This window comes from Paroedura picta, chromosome 5 (assembly GCF_049243985.1).
Source record: "Paroedura picta isolate Pp20150507F chromosome 5, Ppicta_v3.0, whole genome shotgun sequence".
NCBI lineage: Eukaryota > Metazoa > Chordata > Lepidosauria > Squamata > Gekkonidae > Paroedura > Paroedura picta.
The window spans coordinates 48,869,296-48,885,189 of record NC_135373.1 but is presented as its reverse complement, the minus strand read 5'-3'; the positions used below and the strand labels follow the sequence as shown (position 1 = coordinate 48,885,189).

The 15,894-nt window shown below is 42.8% G+C and overlaps 1 protein-coding gene across 2 annotated transcripts in view; it reads right to left on the bottom strand.

The window, feature by feature from the left end:
• Positions 1-2,234: 2,234 nt before the first annotated feature.
• Positions 2,235-15,894, bottom strand: part of TCEA3 (transcription elongation factor A3) — a 29,473-nt gene continuing 15,813 nt past the window's right edge. For both annotated transcript variants that reach the window (XM_077337804.1, XM_077337805.1), the window contains exons 6-12: positions 15,612-15,689; positions 14,356-14,516; positions 11,055-11,110; positions 9,436-9,591; positions 8,779-8,925; positions 6,669-6,740; positions 2,235-5,297 (exon numbers count right to left, since the gene is read on the bottom strand). In XM_077337804.1, the coding sequence (XP_077193919.1) occupies positions 5,289-5,297; positions 6,669-6,740; positions 8,779-8,925; positions 9,436-9,591; positions 11,055-11,110; positions 14,356-14,516; positions 15,612-15,689 (679 nt within the window). In that variant the 3' untranslated portion in view covers positions 2,235-5,288. The remainder of the gene's footprint in view (positions 5,298-6,668; positions 6,741-8,778; positions 8,926-9,435; positions 9,592-11,054; positions 11,111-14,355; positions 14,517-15,611; positions 15,690-15,894) is intronic.

The following is a 15,894-nucleotide window of genomic DNA, read 5'->3' as shown; positions in this document are numbered from 1 at the left end:
ATCCATGATTATTCCATTGTCTGGAAACCACCCCACTCTATTGTGTCTAGCTGAAATGGCAAGTTATTGTTTGTCTTCACCTTGACATAACAAAACCATTTTAGAATGTCGTCAGCCTTATCTGGAGGCTGGCAACCCTGGATGGGTCTCTTTAGTGGCCCCTTAACAAAAAATAATTGGTGCTCTAACAGAAAATTTCTAGGCAAGATTTAATTCTTGATTTAAAAATAAACAAGCACATATAACTCATTAGTATCTAAATTTGCTTTAGTCTTTAATAAATGGTAAAATTATATATATACCAAATAATTGTTTTAAAATAAATTTCTTTATGATTTATTATCTGTAAATATTTGAGTTATATACCTATTTTTAGATGAGCCGCTTGTGGCACAGAGTGGTAAGGCAGCAGACATGCAGACTGAAAGCTCTGCCCATGAGGCTGGGAGTTCAATCCCAGCAGCCGGCTCAAGGTTGACTCAGCCTTCCATCCTTCCGAGGTCAATAAAATGAGTACCCAGCTTGCTGGGGGGTAAACGGTAATGACTGGGGAAGGCACTGGCAAACCACCCCGTATTGAGTCTGCCATGAAAACGCTAGAGGGCATCACCCCAAGGGTCAGACATGACCCAGTGCTTACACAGGGGATACCTTTACCTTTACCTACCTATTTTATATACCCATATACTTGGGGTCACATAAAAATTTCTTGGGTGAGAAGGGGTCCTGAGTGGGAAAAGTCTTGCCCTAGTTGAAGCCTTACTTGAATGATACCTTTTTTATCTATTTAGGACTTTCTTCTATAACTCAAAATAGAACTCCATGATTTTACCTCTCGCCAAAAATCCATGAAGGTGCTGGAAGGTGCCCAATACCTGGAAGACCTAGGGGCTTTTTGCACGCCTTCAAAATAGCACAATGGTTGCCAATTGAAAACGCTACTGATTTGCTGTTATGCACAACGTCGTCAACAATCTGCCACACACCTGAAACCAATCTGCAAAAAGCGCTTCCTTGTAGCACTTTCAGGGAAATCCCCAAAAGTGGATTCACCCTCTGGAAAGCGATACACTCCTGCAACCAATCTGCAACACTAGCGAAAAAGACCTGTGCGTTAACATTGTTGCGGTTTCTACAAAGTCCCTCCCCCCTGGCTCTCTCCTCTGATCTTCCGGCGAAGCGATCGCCATTTTTTTTTTCTCCGAGCGAGCGGGGATAAACGCACCAGCGAGCCTCTTTCAGTTTAGAGGCTTCCCCGGCTTCAGTCCCTCCCCTTCAGTCACTAAGCACAAAGAACAGAGAAGCCCGTTTGCTGATGTATTTTCCCTTTATTTTTTACACATTCATTCAGCCGAAAATCGGGCCCGTGAGAGGGGGGGGGATTTTTTTTTTCACTCGGAGGGAGCGTGGCAACGATCAAATGACAGCTCAAACACACCAGGCAGCTGGATGGGTCTCTCCGTTGCAACGAATTAACACAGATTCGTTGCAATGGGTCTTTTTTTTTTTTTTTTAAAAACCTTTCTTAAAGGGAAAGAGGCTGTTTGGGAGCATGCTAACGGCTGCCCATTGGCTGCTTGACTGCCAGGGGCGGGACGAGCTCGGCAATAGCGCTTCCTTTCTAGCGATTTCTGCCGAGACCGGAAGCCTGTGGGAAACGCTACAAAACGCAACTGGATTCCACTACAAAGGCAGGTATGCATAACGACGAATTCCACTATTTTAAATGGCGATTTTTCATTCAGGGACCAATTTGCTACAAAGATCCCGGTGCGTAAAGCCCCCTAGTGTTTCAGGATATGGCTCCATTCTTGAACCTATAGCTATGTATTTGGATGAAATCTTGAAAACATTCATTCCTAAGATTGACACTTGAAGGATACAATGGACTTCCTAGAATATACACAGGATCATACATCTAGAATTGGAAGATATTATTTTGTCACCCTCAATGTGTTATCCCAGTACACAAATATTCTACACAATGAGGCTATAAAAGTATTGCAGGAAACAATGGACAGGAGAGAAAATATTTCTAATCCCCCAACTAAATTTATATGTCAAATGGCTGAATTGTGTTTTTAAAAGATTTCCAATTTCAAGAGAGTTTTCTTTGGCAAACTTGGGGTACCTGAATTTGCCAATTTATTCATTAGAAAATCAATTTATTCTATATGCAGGCATTATATATCAAAATAACATCATTACATATAAGATGATCAGAACATCTGATATTATAATTCAGACCATTTATTAGTACAGTTCATGATACCATCAAGTTTGAAATTACATTTGATAAGGCAAAAATTAATTTCTTGGATTAACAAGAAAGATGGGAAATATGAACTAGACAGGTTTATAAAGAAAACACATTGATGCAAAGAAGGAACTACTGTCAGTATATGAATTTTGTTTTAAAAGCCAAATTGCTGATTAGACAATTCATGGACAGGGGTTATTCCTCTAAAGTTTTTACAAAGCTAAAAATACAATAAGAATTTGGTTATTAACACCTAGAATTAGACAAGGCAATCCAAATAGGGTGATTATTCCATTAACATTTGATGGCCAATATACATAGATTTAAAATGTTATTACTAAAATTGGCACCTCTTATCCAGAATCCCAACATACCTTCCCACCCCAGTCTTTACTTACAGGAGATTTAGAAATTTGAAGGCCATATTGGTCAGAAATAGATTGAAAATCTGCCATAGATAAGATCAGAATTGATGGCAAAGCTAAGCCAGTCAACAATTACCCTTGAAATAACTGCTCTGTTTGCCATCTTTGCCTTTGCACTGATGTAGTCTATGATTCATCCAAACAGAGTGGGTGACAGAATGCTGTTTTTATACATCTATTCATTATATTATGTACAATGTATTTACTTCTTCCCTTCTTCCCTTATCCCTTCTGTGGCCTTGGATTGATACATGTGGGTGTATCAACCCACAATGTGGGTGTCTTCTTTCATTCTGATTGCATCATACCCTTTTTACATATAAAAATGGGAACATACTATACTTGACACACTACTACAAAACATTGGCTCCATATTGCATCTATAAATATTTTTGGACCAGAATTGGAAGGTGATTTTTATGGTTATGAATTTTTGGATATTAATTATTCCGTGAAAAAAAAGTTTTTAAAACATTTTGTTTAATGTGTTATTTTGAAATATTTGTTGGGCATTGTGAAGAAATGCATTTTTTCTATAGAGGTTTGAGTGAGCATTTCCCCCCCTATGGACCAAGACCAGGCAAGGAATGGGGGAGTCAGTCTATTTCTCTCCAGGTCAACTTCAGCTTACCTTCATACAAATACAACTGGGTCTATCTAAAGACAATGGGATGGTCAAATTCTTCCCCTCTCTTCTCCAAGCAGGAAACAGAGATCTGGAAGACTTTAGGCCCTCCAGGTATAATCTCCAGGAAGTGACTTTTTGACCCAACTTGACCTGATCAGTGGGTGGAGAAACTGAGGTGATAAAAACTTCTGGCAGCAAGGAAGAAATTCTCTTTGGCATGGAATCCATCAGGGGGACAGAGTTCTTACCTGAGGTCTGGAGCAGGCAGCCCTTTTGAATATATGCTCACCTGGAGAAAACTAAGGTAATGTAAACTCAGTAGAGATCTGTAATTTTAAAGCTAAATCTCATTTTGTTTAATATTTATTTATTTATTTAACATATGATGATATGTCTTGTATAGTGAGGGGGGACAGAAGGATCTGCGTTTTACCCAGTTCTTTTGGTTCCTTGCTCAATTTGGTGCTATGCTAAAAATATACTTGTAAACATTTTTAAACAGTTTATAACTTTGGATGCTGATAGTGGTTCTCTGTACCATAGACCTCCACCATCCTAGTCATGCTATTGTAAAAAGGAGCTCCAGGAAAGAGGGAAGGCTTGTAGTTGGCAAGCAGCTATTCCTCCAAGGTAGCCCTTACCAATAATTTGACACCATGGTGGCCAGGTGTCAGGTAGTGAGAGACAGAAAGGCAAGGCATCAGGCCTGGGAAGTCCTGACCCTCCCAGCAGGCAATTCTGTACATCTGTCAAGTGGTGATGGCAACATTACCAGGGAGAAAGAGAGAGAAGCCTCTCCAGGAGTTGGGAACTCCTTGGAGTGGGCAGCGTAGAATAGGGCCTACAGGCTGAAGCAGGCCTGTTCTGCCACAGGCATACTATTTTAATACCATTCCAGAAATATGTACTTAACCAAAGCAGAAGTTTATTTATATGAGGCCTCTGAAATTACATCTCTGCATAGCTTCAGGTGGATCTGAAGCAGCAGAACAAAGATTTAAACTTTCGTATGCAAGCACACGTCTTCAGCTATATAGGCCTGCACACAAAATCTTATATCTTGAATAAAACATTGTTGGTTTTAAGAATGCCCCTGAACTCAAACTTTGATCTCTGCATAATGTGTCACAGATATTGATTATAAGTGAGTAACCTTAAACATATATTTTGAACACATTTTTTTAAATATTCCTAATAACATACCATTTTTAATGAAATATTTTTTCTTTTCCTTCCTTTTCCTTTATAACTATTTCAACTTGGTCCAGTTTTTAGATATTATTATCTTAATATTGCAGTGTCTGGAGCCATTGATTGAAAATGTACATTCAGGGTCACATCAGATCTATATTTGATATTAATGTATGATTTCATTCAGATCTGAGGCTATTATTTGGGTCTATAAGTGTATTTGTAATAAACACATGTATTTTCATATTTTGATAACATGTTGACAATATATCGAGACACAGCATTACTGGGTCCTTAAATTCAGATTTCTTTTGGGTTTTAAGGCATGGAAAACGCACACCTTGAAGACTGAAGAATTCTGCTCAGCACTACGTCTGCATTGAAGATTTAACTAAAATACTGTCCAGACCACTTCAAGCCTGTCTTTGCAAGTTGAAATACTAGGAACTCTATTTTTTTTTAAAGGAAAGTGAAGATTCTGAGGATGATGGGTTCTGTGCCTGTATGAGATGGTCATGAAATAGTATATTGCCTTATCAATACTTCATACCACTACCTGGATTTTTTCCCCAAACCCACTGCCTCTATCTAGCTTATTCACCTCTACTGCATTTGTCACAATCTGGACAGTTATGGGGTCAAAACTCCAGTGCCTTCATCATTTAGGATTTCCCCCTTTTCTCCTTCCATTTCTGCTGTAGTCAGTTGAAACGTCTCCCCTCTCTTTTGTTGGAAAAGGCCAGCATCTTCACCACCCATGGCATGTGTAGGAATGAAAGGTGCATCAGCAGAACTGTAAAGCAAAGGGCAGAATAAAGACTTAGTATGGCCCCATGCTGCAGAGTTTTAGATGGAGATTGTAAAGGCAAGTCTGTGGTTTATTAGCATATTCAAGGAAATTTGGCCTGGCATAAAATAAAGACCTTACTGCTTACTGTGCATTCCATAACTTTAAGAAATCCCTTGCAGTATTGAGGATGTTTTATTCATGTTATTGAAAAAGGTACGTCCTGTGTGTCATTCGCCTGAAAGAAGCAATATATTTCTTCCCTTGTACTCTCTGTTCACAGAAACATCTAAATTACCCCAGGACAGTTCACGTCTTTACTTCAATCAATATGTTAGGGGGAAAGCTAAGACAGAACAGGAAACAATGATTTATGCAGAACATGCTCCAGTAACATTTAAATCAGATTATTGGAAATGAATGACAAATATTCATTAGTCAAAGCTCCATTTTAAACCATCTGACATGAAGAGGAAACGGTGGTGGCCTGGATTAGGTTTCTTATTTGCCCTTCTGGAGTGGGAAATTCCCTGTTGCCAGCTCCAGTTTCCTGCCCCTGAGGAACTGAGGAATGGAGCACATAAAGCCTTCACATAGGGATGTTCTAAGAATTTATCTTGGTGTCATATAGACGAGGAGAGGCAACCTATAGTATCATCTGGACATGAAATTGCATCCTCATTAAACTCTGTCATCCCCAGACACCATCCCCCAAATTTCCTGATATTTGATGAAGCAGTTTTGGAAACCCAAGGGCCTGATTCACACATGCTGAAGACTGAGGTGCTAGAATGCTGAAGACCTACACCAGTCTGGGTCCACTGCAGAATGCAGATCTCCCAACTTGTTGAACCTATGGGCACAAAATGGCTGCAGTAGGTGGCTGATTCTATACTGGGAACTTCCAAGTCAAGCATCCTCCAATTATAGACTTGTCCGAAGACCTCCACTCCAATGAGGTGGAGGGAAAGTAGTACTGGCTGTTTGTTTTGGAGAAGGAGAAAGTAGGCATCAGAAAAAAGGGGCAGGCAGAATATCATCCGTAGGTTCCACAATGAGAATCACTGAAGCAGAGGATCACATTGTGAAAGTCTCCTTATGTGTGTCTATGTGTGTGGGAGGGGGAGCTCAATAATCCTTCTGCCCCAATGCCTTGATCCTATTGAAATTGGACCCCTGTACACTTGATGTCTTGAAGAAAGAAAAACACTGGAAAACTGGTTAATAGAATTTCCAGCACCGTACAAGACATGATTTTAAGAGGCTCCAGTTGAAAACCTCTGATTTAGAGCAGCCCAAGGCAGGGTTGCAGAGGGGATGCTGCATTAGGGAGGTATGATCATGTGGTTAGGCTGAAGAATAAAGCATGGTACAAACCTTCCACCGGTTCCCACATTCATTACACAGCACAAATGTTGTCATTGGCTCATCAGCGCTCCGTGTTTGCACCTGAAAGGGAAAACCAGAATTCCTCACTAAATCACAAGTGAGTTTTATCAGCATTGCCATAGCTATGCATATTTGCACTATGAAACCAAAACTACAAATCCGCATCACAAAATATTGAATTCTGCAACTTGAATCTATTATGCTAAGGAAGGCAAACTCAATGTTTGGCTCACATCTTTGTTTTTGCTGGAGAGGGACAAAGATCTGTGTAGGGAGAGACCAAGAGCCTGACTTTTCCTTTTGGCTTCAGTTCCATTTCTTAGGCTGGAGGCAGACAACTTGAAGGATGGTTGGATCCACCCCAGTATAAGAGATTCACAGATCATGGGTTTGAGACCTTCTATGACCCTGAAGCATTTCCAAAAAACAGCACATTCTTCTTTGCACATGGGCCAGCCAGTTGCTCCTGGGGAGGCCTAAAAGCAGAGCACAGAGGCCAAGGCATTACTGCCCCTGGACATGGAAGTGCCGATTCAAGGTCAACTAGATGTTTGCTTTTTTAAAATAATTGAGGCTGGGTTCTAAAAGCAAGGAGTATTTTGTGCACACTGAACAACAAAAACAAGGGAATGACTCCTCCTCTCCAATGCCATTTCTAAATGGAAAATAGTTTGCAGAAGTATTCTGCATTCTGAGTCCTAATGGGCTCTTCAAGTCTGGCAATTATATTGAAACTTCTTTTCCACTCTATTTTTCCCTATCTGACTGATGTGCACTCTCTCTCTCTCTCTCTCTCTAACACAACATGGTGACACAACATGGCTTTTAGGGAGTTATTTTCTATTAATCTGCCTGTTCTCCCCAATAAAGCCATTGACAATAGGGGCCATCAGATCATACTGTGGCAGTTGTTGTTGTTGTCAGCCATGCAGTTGCGTCCAGCTCTTGTCGAGCTGCCACAATCCCTGATCCCGCACTGCCTCCCTCAGCCATGCAATGTCTGATTGTGTCTAACCACCGCCTTCTTCGTTGGCCTGGTTTCTTTTCTCCACTGACCCATCCTAGCATAATTGCTCTCTCCACTGAGTTGGATCGTATGAAAGGAAGTGAGCCAGAGTTTTGCGATTTCGCCTACCAATGATACATCAGACTTTACACGCTTTAGTATTTCCTTGTTTGTGACTTTTGCTGTCCATGAAACTCGCAGAAGCCTTCTCCAGCACCAGAGTTCAAATGAACCGATTCTTCTCTTGTCCAAATTTTTCATCTTCCAACTTTCACAGCCAGAAGTGGCTACTGGAAATATGATAGACATAAATGATCTACATTTGGTAGTCAGGCTTATGTCCTTGCTTTTCCATGTTCGGTTCAAGCTCATCATTGCTGAGCGACCCAGAGCAATTCAGTGTTTTATTGCCATACTGCAATCACCACTCACATCAATCTGTGATCCAAGAAAAATGAATTCTTGAACGCATTTGATCTCTTCACCATCAATTGTTATTGTGACATGTCTGCCTTTTTGCAGTGGCAGTAAATCCCTCCAATTCATCACTCACAGAGAGATTTTTGTTCATGCCACCATCACCAAGAGCTACAAGCATTCTCAAACTTTTGAGATGTTGGTAACTCTTTTTTCCAGCATCATTTTACCAACTGACACCCCCCCACACACACACACACAGAGGGGCACATCTACACTGTCATTAGCCCTGTTAAGAAAAGGTGATGGGTCACCAAAGTAAAGGGCAAGTCTACCAAATAGGCTTGAATTAAGAACCCTGCTCTGCCTGAAAATTATAGCCTTAGGACAGGAGTCCTCGATCTTGTTGAGTCTGTGGGCATTTTTTGGAATATGAGAAAGTGTATTGGGCACCATCTCAAGATGGCAGCCATGGAGACAGGACCAATCACAAAGTATTTGGCATTTTCCAGCCAAGCATCCTGCTATGATGTAGGCTGTCATTCCTCAATGTTAGCTAGTCTTTGCTTTGAGGAAAGTAACAAGTGGACCCCAGGAAGCATGCTGATGGGAATCCCTCCCTATCTTCCCCTGCTTCAACAACTGCAGAGCTCTTGCCCAGTCTGGGTACCCCACCTGATTATATGTGCAATTCTTCTTCTTGCATTTGCCACACTGGAAAAGATCTGTTGTGGTGCCTCCTGTCTTTGCCATCTGATGTTCTCGGATGGCTTCTTGGGTCATGGCATTTCTTAGCTCCTTCAGCTCATCGCTTGCCATTTCCTGGAACACATAAAGGGACACATAAAGAGGGCACTGTGATCTGAGACCAATCCAAAGCTTCAGCTTCAATTTGTTTCTTTCTCTTTCTGTAGGACTAACAAGTGCCAATTCCCACAGCGGCTAAGTTCAACGTTCTGTGATAATTAATAACATGTCATTTATGGCTTCTCCTCAATTCCCATATTCATTGTGCCTGATAAGGATTGTGGCTGTGGTACATGTGGAGAAAAGGCATCAGTTTCCTGCCTTCATTTTTTAAAATCTTGAAATAGTTGGGGATTATTTGACCTGCTAACCCCCCCCCCACCCAAGTGTGGGCTTTTGGTCTCTCAGAACCTCATCCTACTCTCTGAATTCATCACCATATGCAGGGGGAAAATGGAAACTCGTTTTAAACATTCTAGGATTTCAGCTGTCCCCTCACCCAACGCTTCTTAGATAAAGGATAAGTGTACCAATTCCATCAAACTCACTTGCGGTTAAAAAAAGAAACTACAATGCCACACTTACTTCTGCAGTCATCTTGGCAATGAGGCTGGGTGGTATGGCACCACTCAAGACATTTCTGCGCAGGCTGGGGTTCTTGGGATCCTTCAGGTTGCTGATCCGGCTCCTCACGCGGTTACGGTATTTCATATCGGTGCCTTTCAGCTCTTGGTAGATATGTGAGATCATCAAGAAATAAGCACAAAATAGAGAATGGGGCAGTGGGTGTCCCTTCCACCCTTGAGAGCAATAAGAAACTCCATGCTGGAGGTAACAAAAGCTCAACATCCTGTTCTTTCCTCAGTCAACCGGACTCTTTCAGGAAGCCCACAAGCCAAGGCATGAAAACAATAGTCCTCTTCACTATGTGCCCGTCCCCCCCAGCAAGTAGAGTTCAGAGGTATGCTGCCTGTGAACAGGGAAATACTACTTATCAATCAGGAGCATGATTTCCTGCAGATCTGAAGTGTTACTGTCCATTGAACCAACTCATCCTGAAACATAATCAATCTTGACTGGAGCTAAATTGGCTACCCCATGATAGTATTGAGGTTCGTTATGGCCCACATAACTGCTTGCATTTCAGTAAAGTCAGATCCGGGAGGGGGGGGGAAGATGGGGAAATACTTTCATTGCCACGTCCCAGGAATGCAATGGGGAAATTCCTTGCCCAGGGAGGTCAGAGAGGTGCTGTTATGCTCTTCCCCTATTTTTCTGTTGGATTCTAGTAGCTTGTAATTGAAATACAAGCCCCTGAAATACAACGGAGGAGGAGTCATGCAACCCAATGTTCAGATTCTCTCACCCAAAAAAGGTTTCAGTGTTTCCCAGCAAGGACACAAGAGAAGGCTTTAATCATAGAATCATAGAGTTGGAAGGGGCCATACAGGCCATCTAGTCCAACCCCCTGCTCAACACAGGATCAGCCCAAAGCATCCTAAAGCATCCAAGAAAAGTGTGTATCCAACCTTTGCTTGAAAACTGCCAGTGAGAGGGAGCTCACCACCTCCTTAGGCAGCCTATTCCACTGCTGAACTACTCTGACTATGAAAAACTTTTAATGCTGGTCATAGGGAGGGTGAAGTATAATGCCACAGAGTTCACCCTCCAAAGGGTTGGAATATGCAAGATCTGTAGTGTGCATGATTCAGAACCATATGAAAAATGTCCTGCAGGGGGCATTGGAGGAGATGTGTATTTAGCATAGTTAGATTAGGAACTTCCTGGAATTTTTCAAATATTCTCCCCCAGCAAACTCTGTTCCTTTTTGCAAACTCTGCCAGCAAAAGAAGTCATTTTCTCCTGGGGAACTATTCTCTGTAATCTGGAGATCAGGTAATTTCATGAGATCTTCAGGCTCACCTGGAGGCTGCCAAGCCTAAGAATAGGATATGTAAGAGTGGGCAAAGGGGCAAAAGCAGAAAATAGGACTTCTGTGGGGGGGTGAATCCTTTGTTCCCAGCAGAAAAATAATGAGAACCAGGCCGAAATATCTTCTACCTTATAGGTATGTGTTTCAGATCTCATGTTTTCATTGCCTTAAAACTGATTGTTAGATATTCAAGTTCTATCACCACCACCCAAGCAAGAGCTTCCTTCAGCCCACACCAACAACCAGGAACCTGTTCTCCCCAAAGGATATGATCTTCAATTTCAGCCGCCATCTTGTCACAATTAACTCCAAATTCCTTGTAATCATCTATACAGGGAGAGTTGCAGAAATGAAAGAGAAAATAGATCTTTGTACTTAAGTGGAGCCAACAGAACCAAAATTGTAACTGAGGAAAGAGAAACTCGCTTAGGAACACATCAAACTGAGAAATATTCTTGCCCTGTCCACCTCATTTCCCCAATGGTCTCCATCTCCATACAAGTTAGAAATACTGAAAAGGCTTGCGGAATCCAGGGTTCAAGGTAAAAGTCAGGAATAGATACAGCAAAACCCTTCCAATTCTCACCAGCCTTCTTAGACCTCTGGAAACCCTACCCGGGTTATGGGATATAAAGCTTCCTTGAGCTACAGAAAGGAGAAATATTTGCATCTTAAGAAGTATAAATAAATGGAAGCTTTGTGACACTGTAATTGCTAACAAGATGTTATTCAATTGTAAGCTTCTATGGAACAGAGCGTGCTTAGTCAGAGCCAGGCATGTTTGGGGGGCTATCACTAGGCAGAAATTAGAATCAGAGTCCAGTAGCACCTTTAAAACAAACAAAGATTTATTCAGGGCGTGAGCTTTCGAGTGCAAGCACTTCGTCAGACTAAGAACTCCTTACATGACCGTGGGAATCTAGGCAGAAATTGATGAGGTTATAAAGAAAAAAATGTAGTCCTGACCTGGATAGACCAGGCTAGCCTAATCTTGTCAGATCTCAGAAGTTAAGCAGGGTCAAACCTGGCTAGTATTTGGATGGGACACCTCTGAGGAATACCAGGTCATGATGCAGAGGCAGGCAATGGCGAATCCCCTCTTTGTTGGAAGTGAAGGACTACATTGTCTCTTAGACTTCAGAAGGGGTCTACAATCAAGTCAGAGAGATAGATAGGTTTGGACACAGAACATCCTTCCACTCCCTGCTCTGCTGTGTAGAATGCTACTCTCAGGGAATCTTCCTTCCTTCTGCTTTTGATATCTTCATACTTGGCCAGACTTCTCAATCTTGGCACTATAACAGCAGAATTTGGACTCCTGCATCTCCATCCAACCTAGTTAGACGGATTAGATTAGAGTCCTATCTCTTCTCCATTCTATCTAGAATAGAGTTCTTATCATTAAGGGCTCATTTTAGTTTGAAAAGACAAAAGCATCTCTCAAAATGAGTTGGTTGCTTTACCTCCCTTCTATAAGAACTTAAAATAGGACTTGAGCATGACTCCAGAATCATACCTTGATAAAATCACAAGTCCAAATGAAGAAGGGGATTTTCAAGAGCTAAATTTAATGCCCTCCCCTTGGCAGTTTTACAGGGCAGATGTTCTGGCACCCCCATGATCATGAGGCGTTGTATCTGTTCAGATACTGTTGAGACAATCACCCATGTTCTATTATTTTGCCTAGTCTATGCTGAAGAGAGGAATTCGTTAATCATGCCCCTCCTTACACATTTCATCCCACCAGAAAATTCTTTTAAATATTCTGAAGGTCTGAGACTAAGACATCTTTTGGAAAACAAGCACATGAGAATTTCATGTACTGTGGCAAAATTTTGTCAAGTTATGATTTGCAAACGCAAAGCTTTATAAAATGGCTATGTAATTCTGTAATTATTATTATATGTTAATTTTATCATCTTTTTGAATTGTTATTAACCATCTATGTCACATTGATAAAAATCTGTATGTATTGTGGTATTTTATGTATTTGTTGGAATTCACTGGTCAATGGACCGTAAATAAATTGATTTATTATTATTATTACCAGCATATACACACTGCATGGCTTCTGCTATGATCTCACTTTGATAACTAATTGGAATTCATAATATCCCAACACTCTGTATCTCTCTTGCCTTGAAAACCTGCAGGGTCACCAAAGTCAGCCATGACTTGATGGCACCTTGCACCACCAATGTAATCCTGTCCAGAGAAAAACATGTGTATATAACAGCAAGGTCAAATGACCACAAATTGCAGTAAGTACAGTGTTTGTTCAAATGCAAGAGTGGAGTCCCCACCCCCCAGGTATGCCATCAAAGAAAGAAGGGATTGTCCTACATGCACATCCAAGGTAGTGTTATACACCAGTGGTCCCCAACCTGCGGGGCGCGGCCCGGTGCCGGGCCGGAAAGGCCATGGCACCGGGCCGCGGCTCCCTCTCCCCGCCCCGCCCCCGCAGTAAAAAACTTCCCAGGCCGCAAGCTTGCGGCCCAGGAAGCTTCTTACTGCGGGAGGCGGGGAGAGGGAATCAGGGCCGGGCCGCGCCTGTGCGGGCCACGCCCGCTCGGCCCGATCCGCGGGCGCGGCCCGTGGGCGCGGCCCGATCTGTGGGCGCGGCCCGGGCGCGGCTCGCGGGCGCGGCTTGGGTGCGGCCCGATCTGCGGGCGCGGCGTGGGCGCGGCCCGCGGGCGCAGCCCGATCCGCGGGCGTGGCCCGCACGGGCACGGCCCGATGCCCTGCCGGTCCCCAGCCTCGGAAAGGTTGGGGACCACTGTTATACACAATAATAAGTTTGTATGTTAACTTGCAGAAGCAGCCACCCCCCACACACCTTTCATCCTTCTCTTGTCCCCTGCCTTGTCTCAGCCCCTCTCTCTCTTTCACTCCCATCGTTTCTCTTACTTTCTATCCCTCTACTGCCGCTCCTCCTCTCTTTCTGCCCCTTCCCCCAACAACTTTGCCAGTTTAGCAACTTGGCCTTTTTCATTGTAGGCACTCCGCAGATCAATGGGCATTCCAGTACTCAGGCAGGTCCAGTTGTTTCTGCTTCAGAGTCAGATGGAATACAAGGTGCCCCAGGCAAAGGTAAAGAGCCATGTGAGAGCCAAGCAACTGGTGCTGAATACACAGAATGGGTGGGATGTTGTGTGTGTATGTGTGTGTGTGTGTGTGTGGGGGGGGGGGTGATATTCCTTGCTCCAGAGGAGGTAGCATACTGTCCTCAGTCCACAAGCTCGGGGTGCATATGGATCCAGCCTTATTTCTGAATGCTTCTTAACTCCCCTATGCCTGTCCCCAATGGGAAAGAAGGGAGATCCAGAGTAGCTGGGCGTCTGTGCCCAAGGGCAAGCTTCAAGTGCAAGAATCATGTGAGCTGCAGTTGAGGTCTTTACAGGGGAAAGCAGCACAACTGTTAAGTATTTTCGCCAAGGAAATTTTTAAAAGTTACACTCCCAGAAAATTAGAATAAGTCACTGTGCTTATTAATACTGAATGTTGAACAGTTTACAACTCTCTTCCCCAGCTAATGTCTGTAGCTTGCTGTCCCCCCACAAAAGTCCTCTCACCATCCATTTTCAAAGCCCCAGACACCATCTCGATGCACTTGTCTCGGACTGAGTCTCCAGTCAGATAGCATGGTGGGAAAAAGGTGACAGAAGATGCAAACGTTGGGGAGATGGGGCTGGTGGGTGTCTTGGGTCCATCTGGCATTGATTTGCTGTTGGATCTGGACAAGACAGAAAAAGGCAGAGCTCAGAACAAGGAACCAGAAGACTCAATAATTTCTTCCTTAGCCTCAATCACAGGCAGAGTGGTGGTGGGGGGGGGGGGGGTAGGTAATTAAGTGGTGCAGTTTATTTTAGGCTCTGGACTTCATGATTACGTATGGGTACAAACTGGCTGGCAAACTAAAGTTTGTCACAAATTGCTGCTCATGGTTCTCAAAGTTATGTTAGCAAACTGAAGAACCAGCAAGAACATCCACAGATTTTGATGCAATTCGTGATGGATCATTGGCTCTTCATGAACAACAAGCTGTTTGGAAACCGCTGCTTTCTGCTCCCCAAGAAAAGCCATGGGGAGCAGAAAGCAGGGGTTTAAACTTTAAATGAACCTGAAGCTACCTTGCAAATTTTCAACTAGGGTTGCCATAATCCAAGTGGGGCCTGTAGTCCTCCCCAAATAACAACTGATCTCCAGGCTACAGATATCAATTACTCTGGAGTAAATGGCAGCTTCAGCAACTAGATTCTACAGAATCATATCCCCACAGACCACTCCCCATCTCTCAATTCTGCCTTCCCCAAGCACTGCCACTAATCTCCAGGAATTTTCCAAGACAGAACTGGCACCCTTATTTAGGGCAGACCTGAGCTCTAAACCAGGAATTTCTCTTGGCCCCTACTTGACATGTAGGACGACAGGTTTTTACTTATTTTGTCTCATAATTTGGAATGAAATATAGACTTTGCTTTTGATTGTGCAGATGGGGGAAAGTTACTTTGATGAGTGTTGAGAACTCAGTTCCTCAGAAGTGAATTATGGTCGGTATCAAGAAGTATGAGGTACACTTTATTTATGCATCCATATTATATCTTCTTCATGTTGTGAGCCAGAGCCTGGTAACTATGAATGTATCTATCCTATGAGTTTAGCCTGAAAGAGAGCTGCATGGGGGGAGCCACTGCTTATAGTTTAAAAAATCAATGATAATGCCTCTTAAATTGTATATGAATCTCTTCAGTAGGCTTCAATTGTTATGAAAAGTCTCTGTGAGGGTTGTCAGTCTATTGTGTATTATCATCTCCCTCCATCCCCTTACCTTCCCTCTTTCCCATTTGTGGAGTTTTTCCTGGATCTAGTAGGAGAAGAAGCTGGGTTGGAGCATGTGGAGGGTCTCCTGAAAACGAGATGCAATTATTTAAAAACAGTGGTGCCAAAGCAGGTGCAAGAGCAGTCTAGTTGAACTATAAGTTAAGAATAACACTTAAAACTTAAAAAGCCTTAATTGTAACATATAAAATGGAGCATGGAATGCAGAAATTCGGATTACTAATTAGTGTGGTTTTTTGTTCCAGACTTTCTCTAAGAGACGTGGGGTAGCG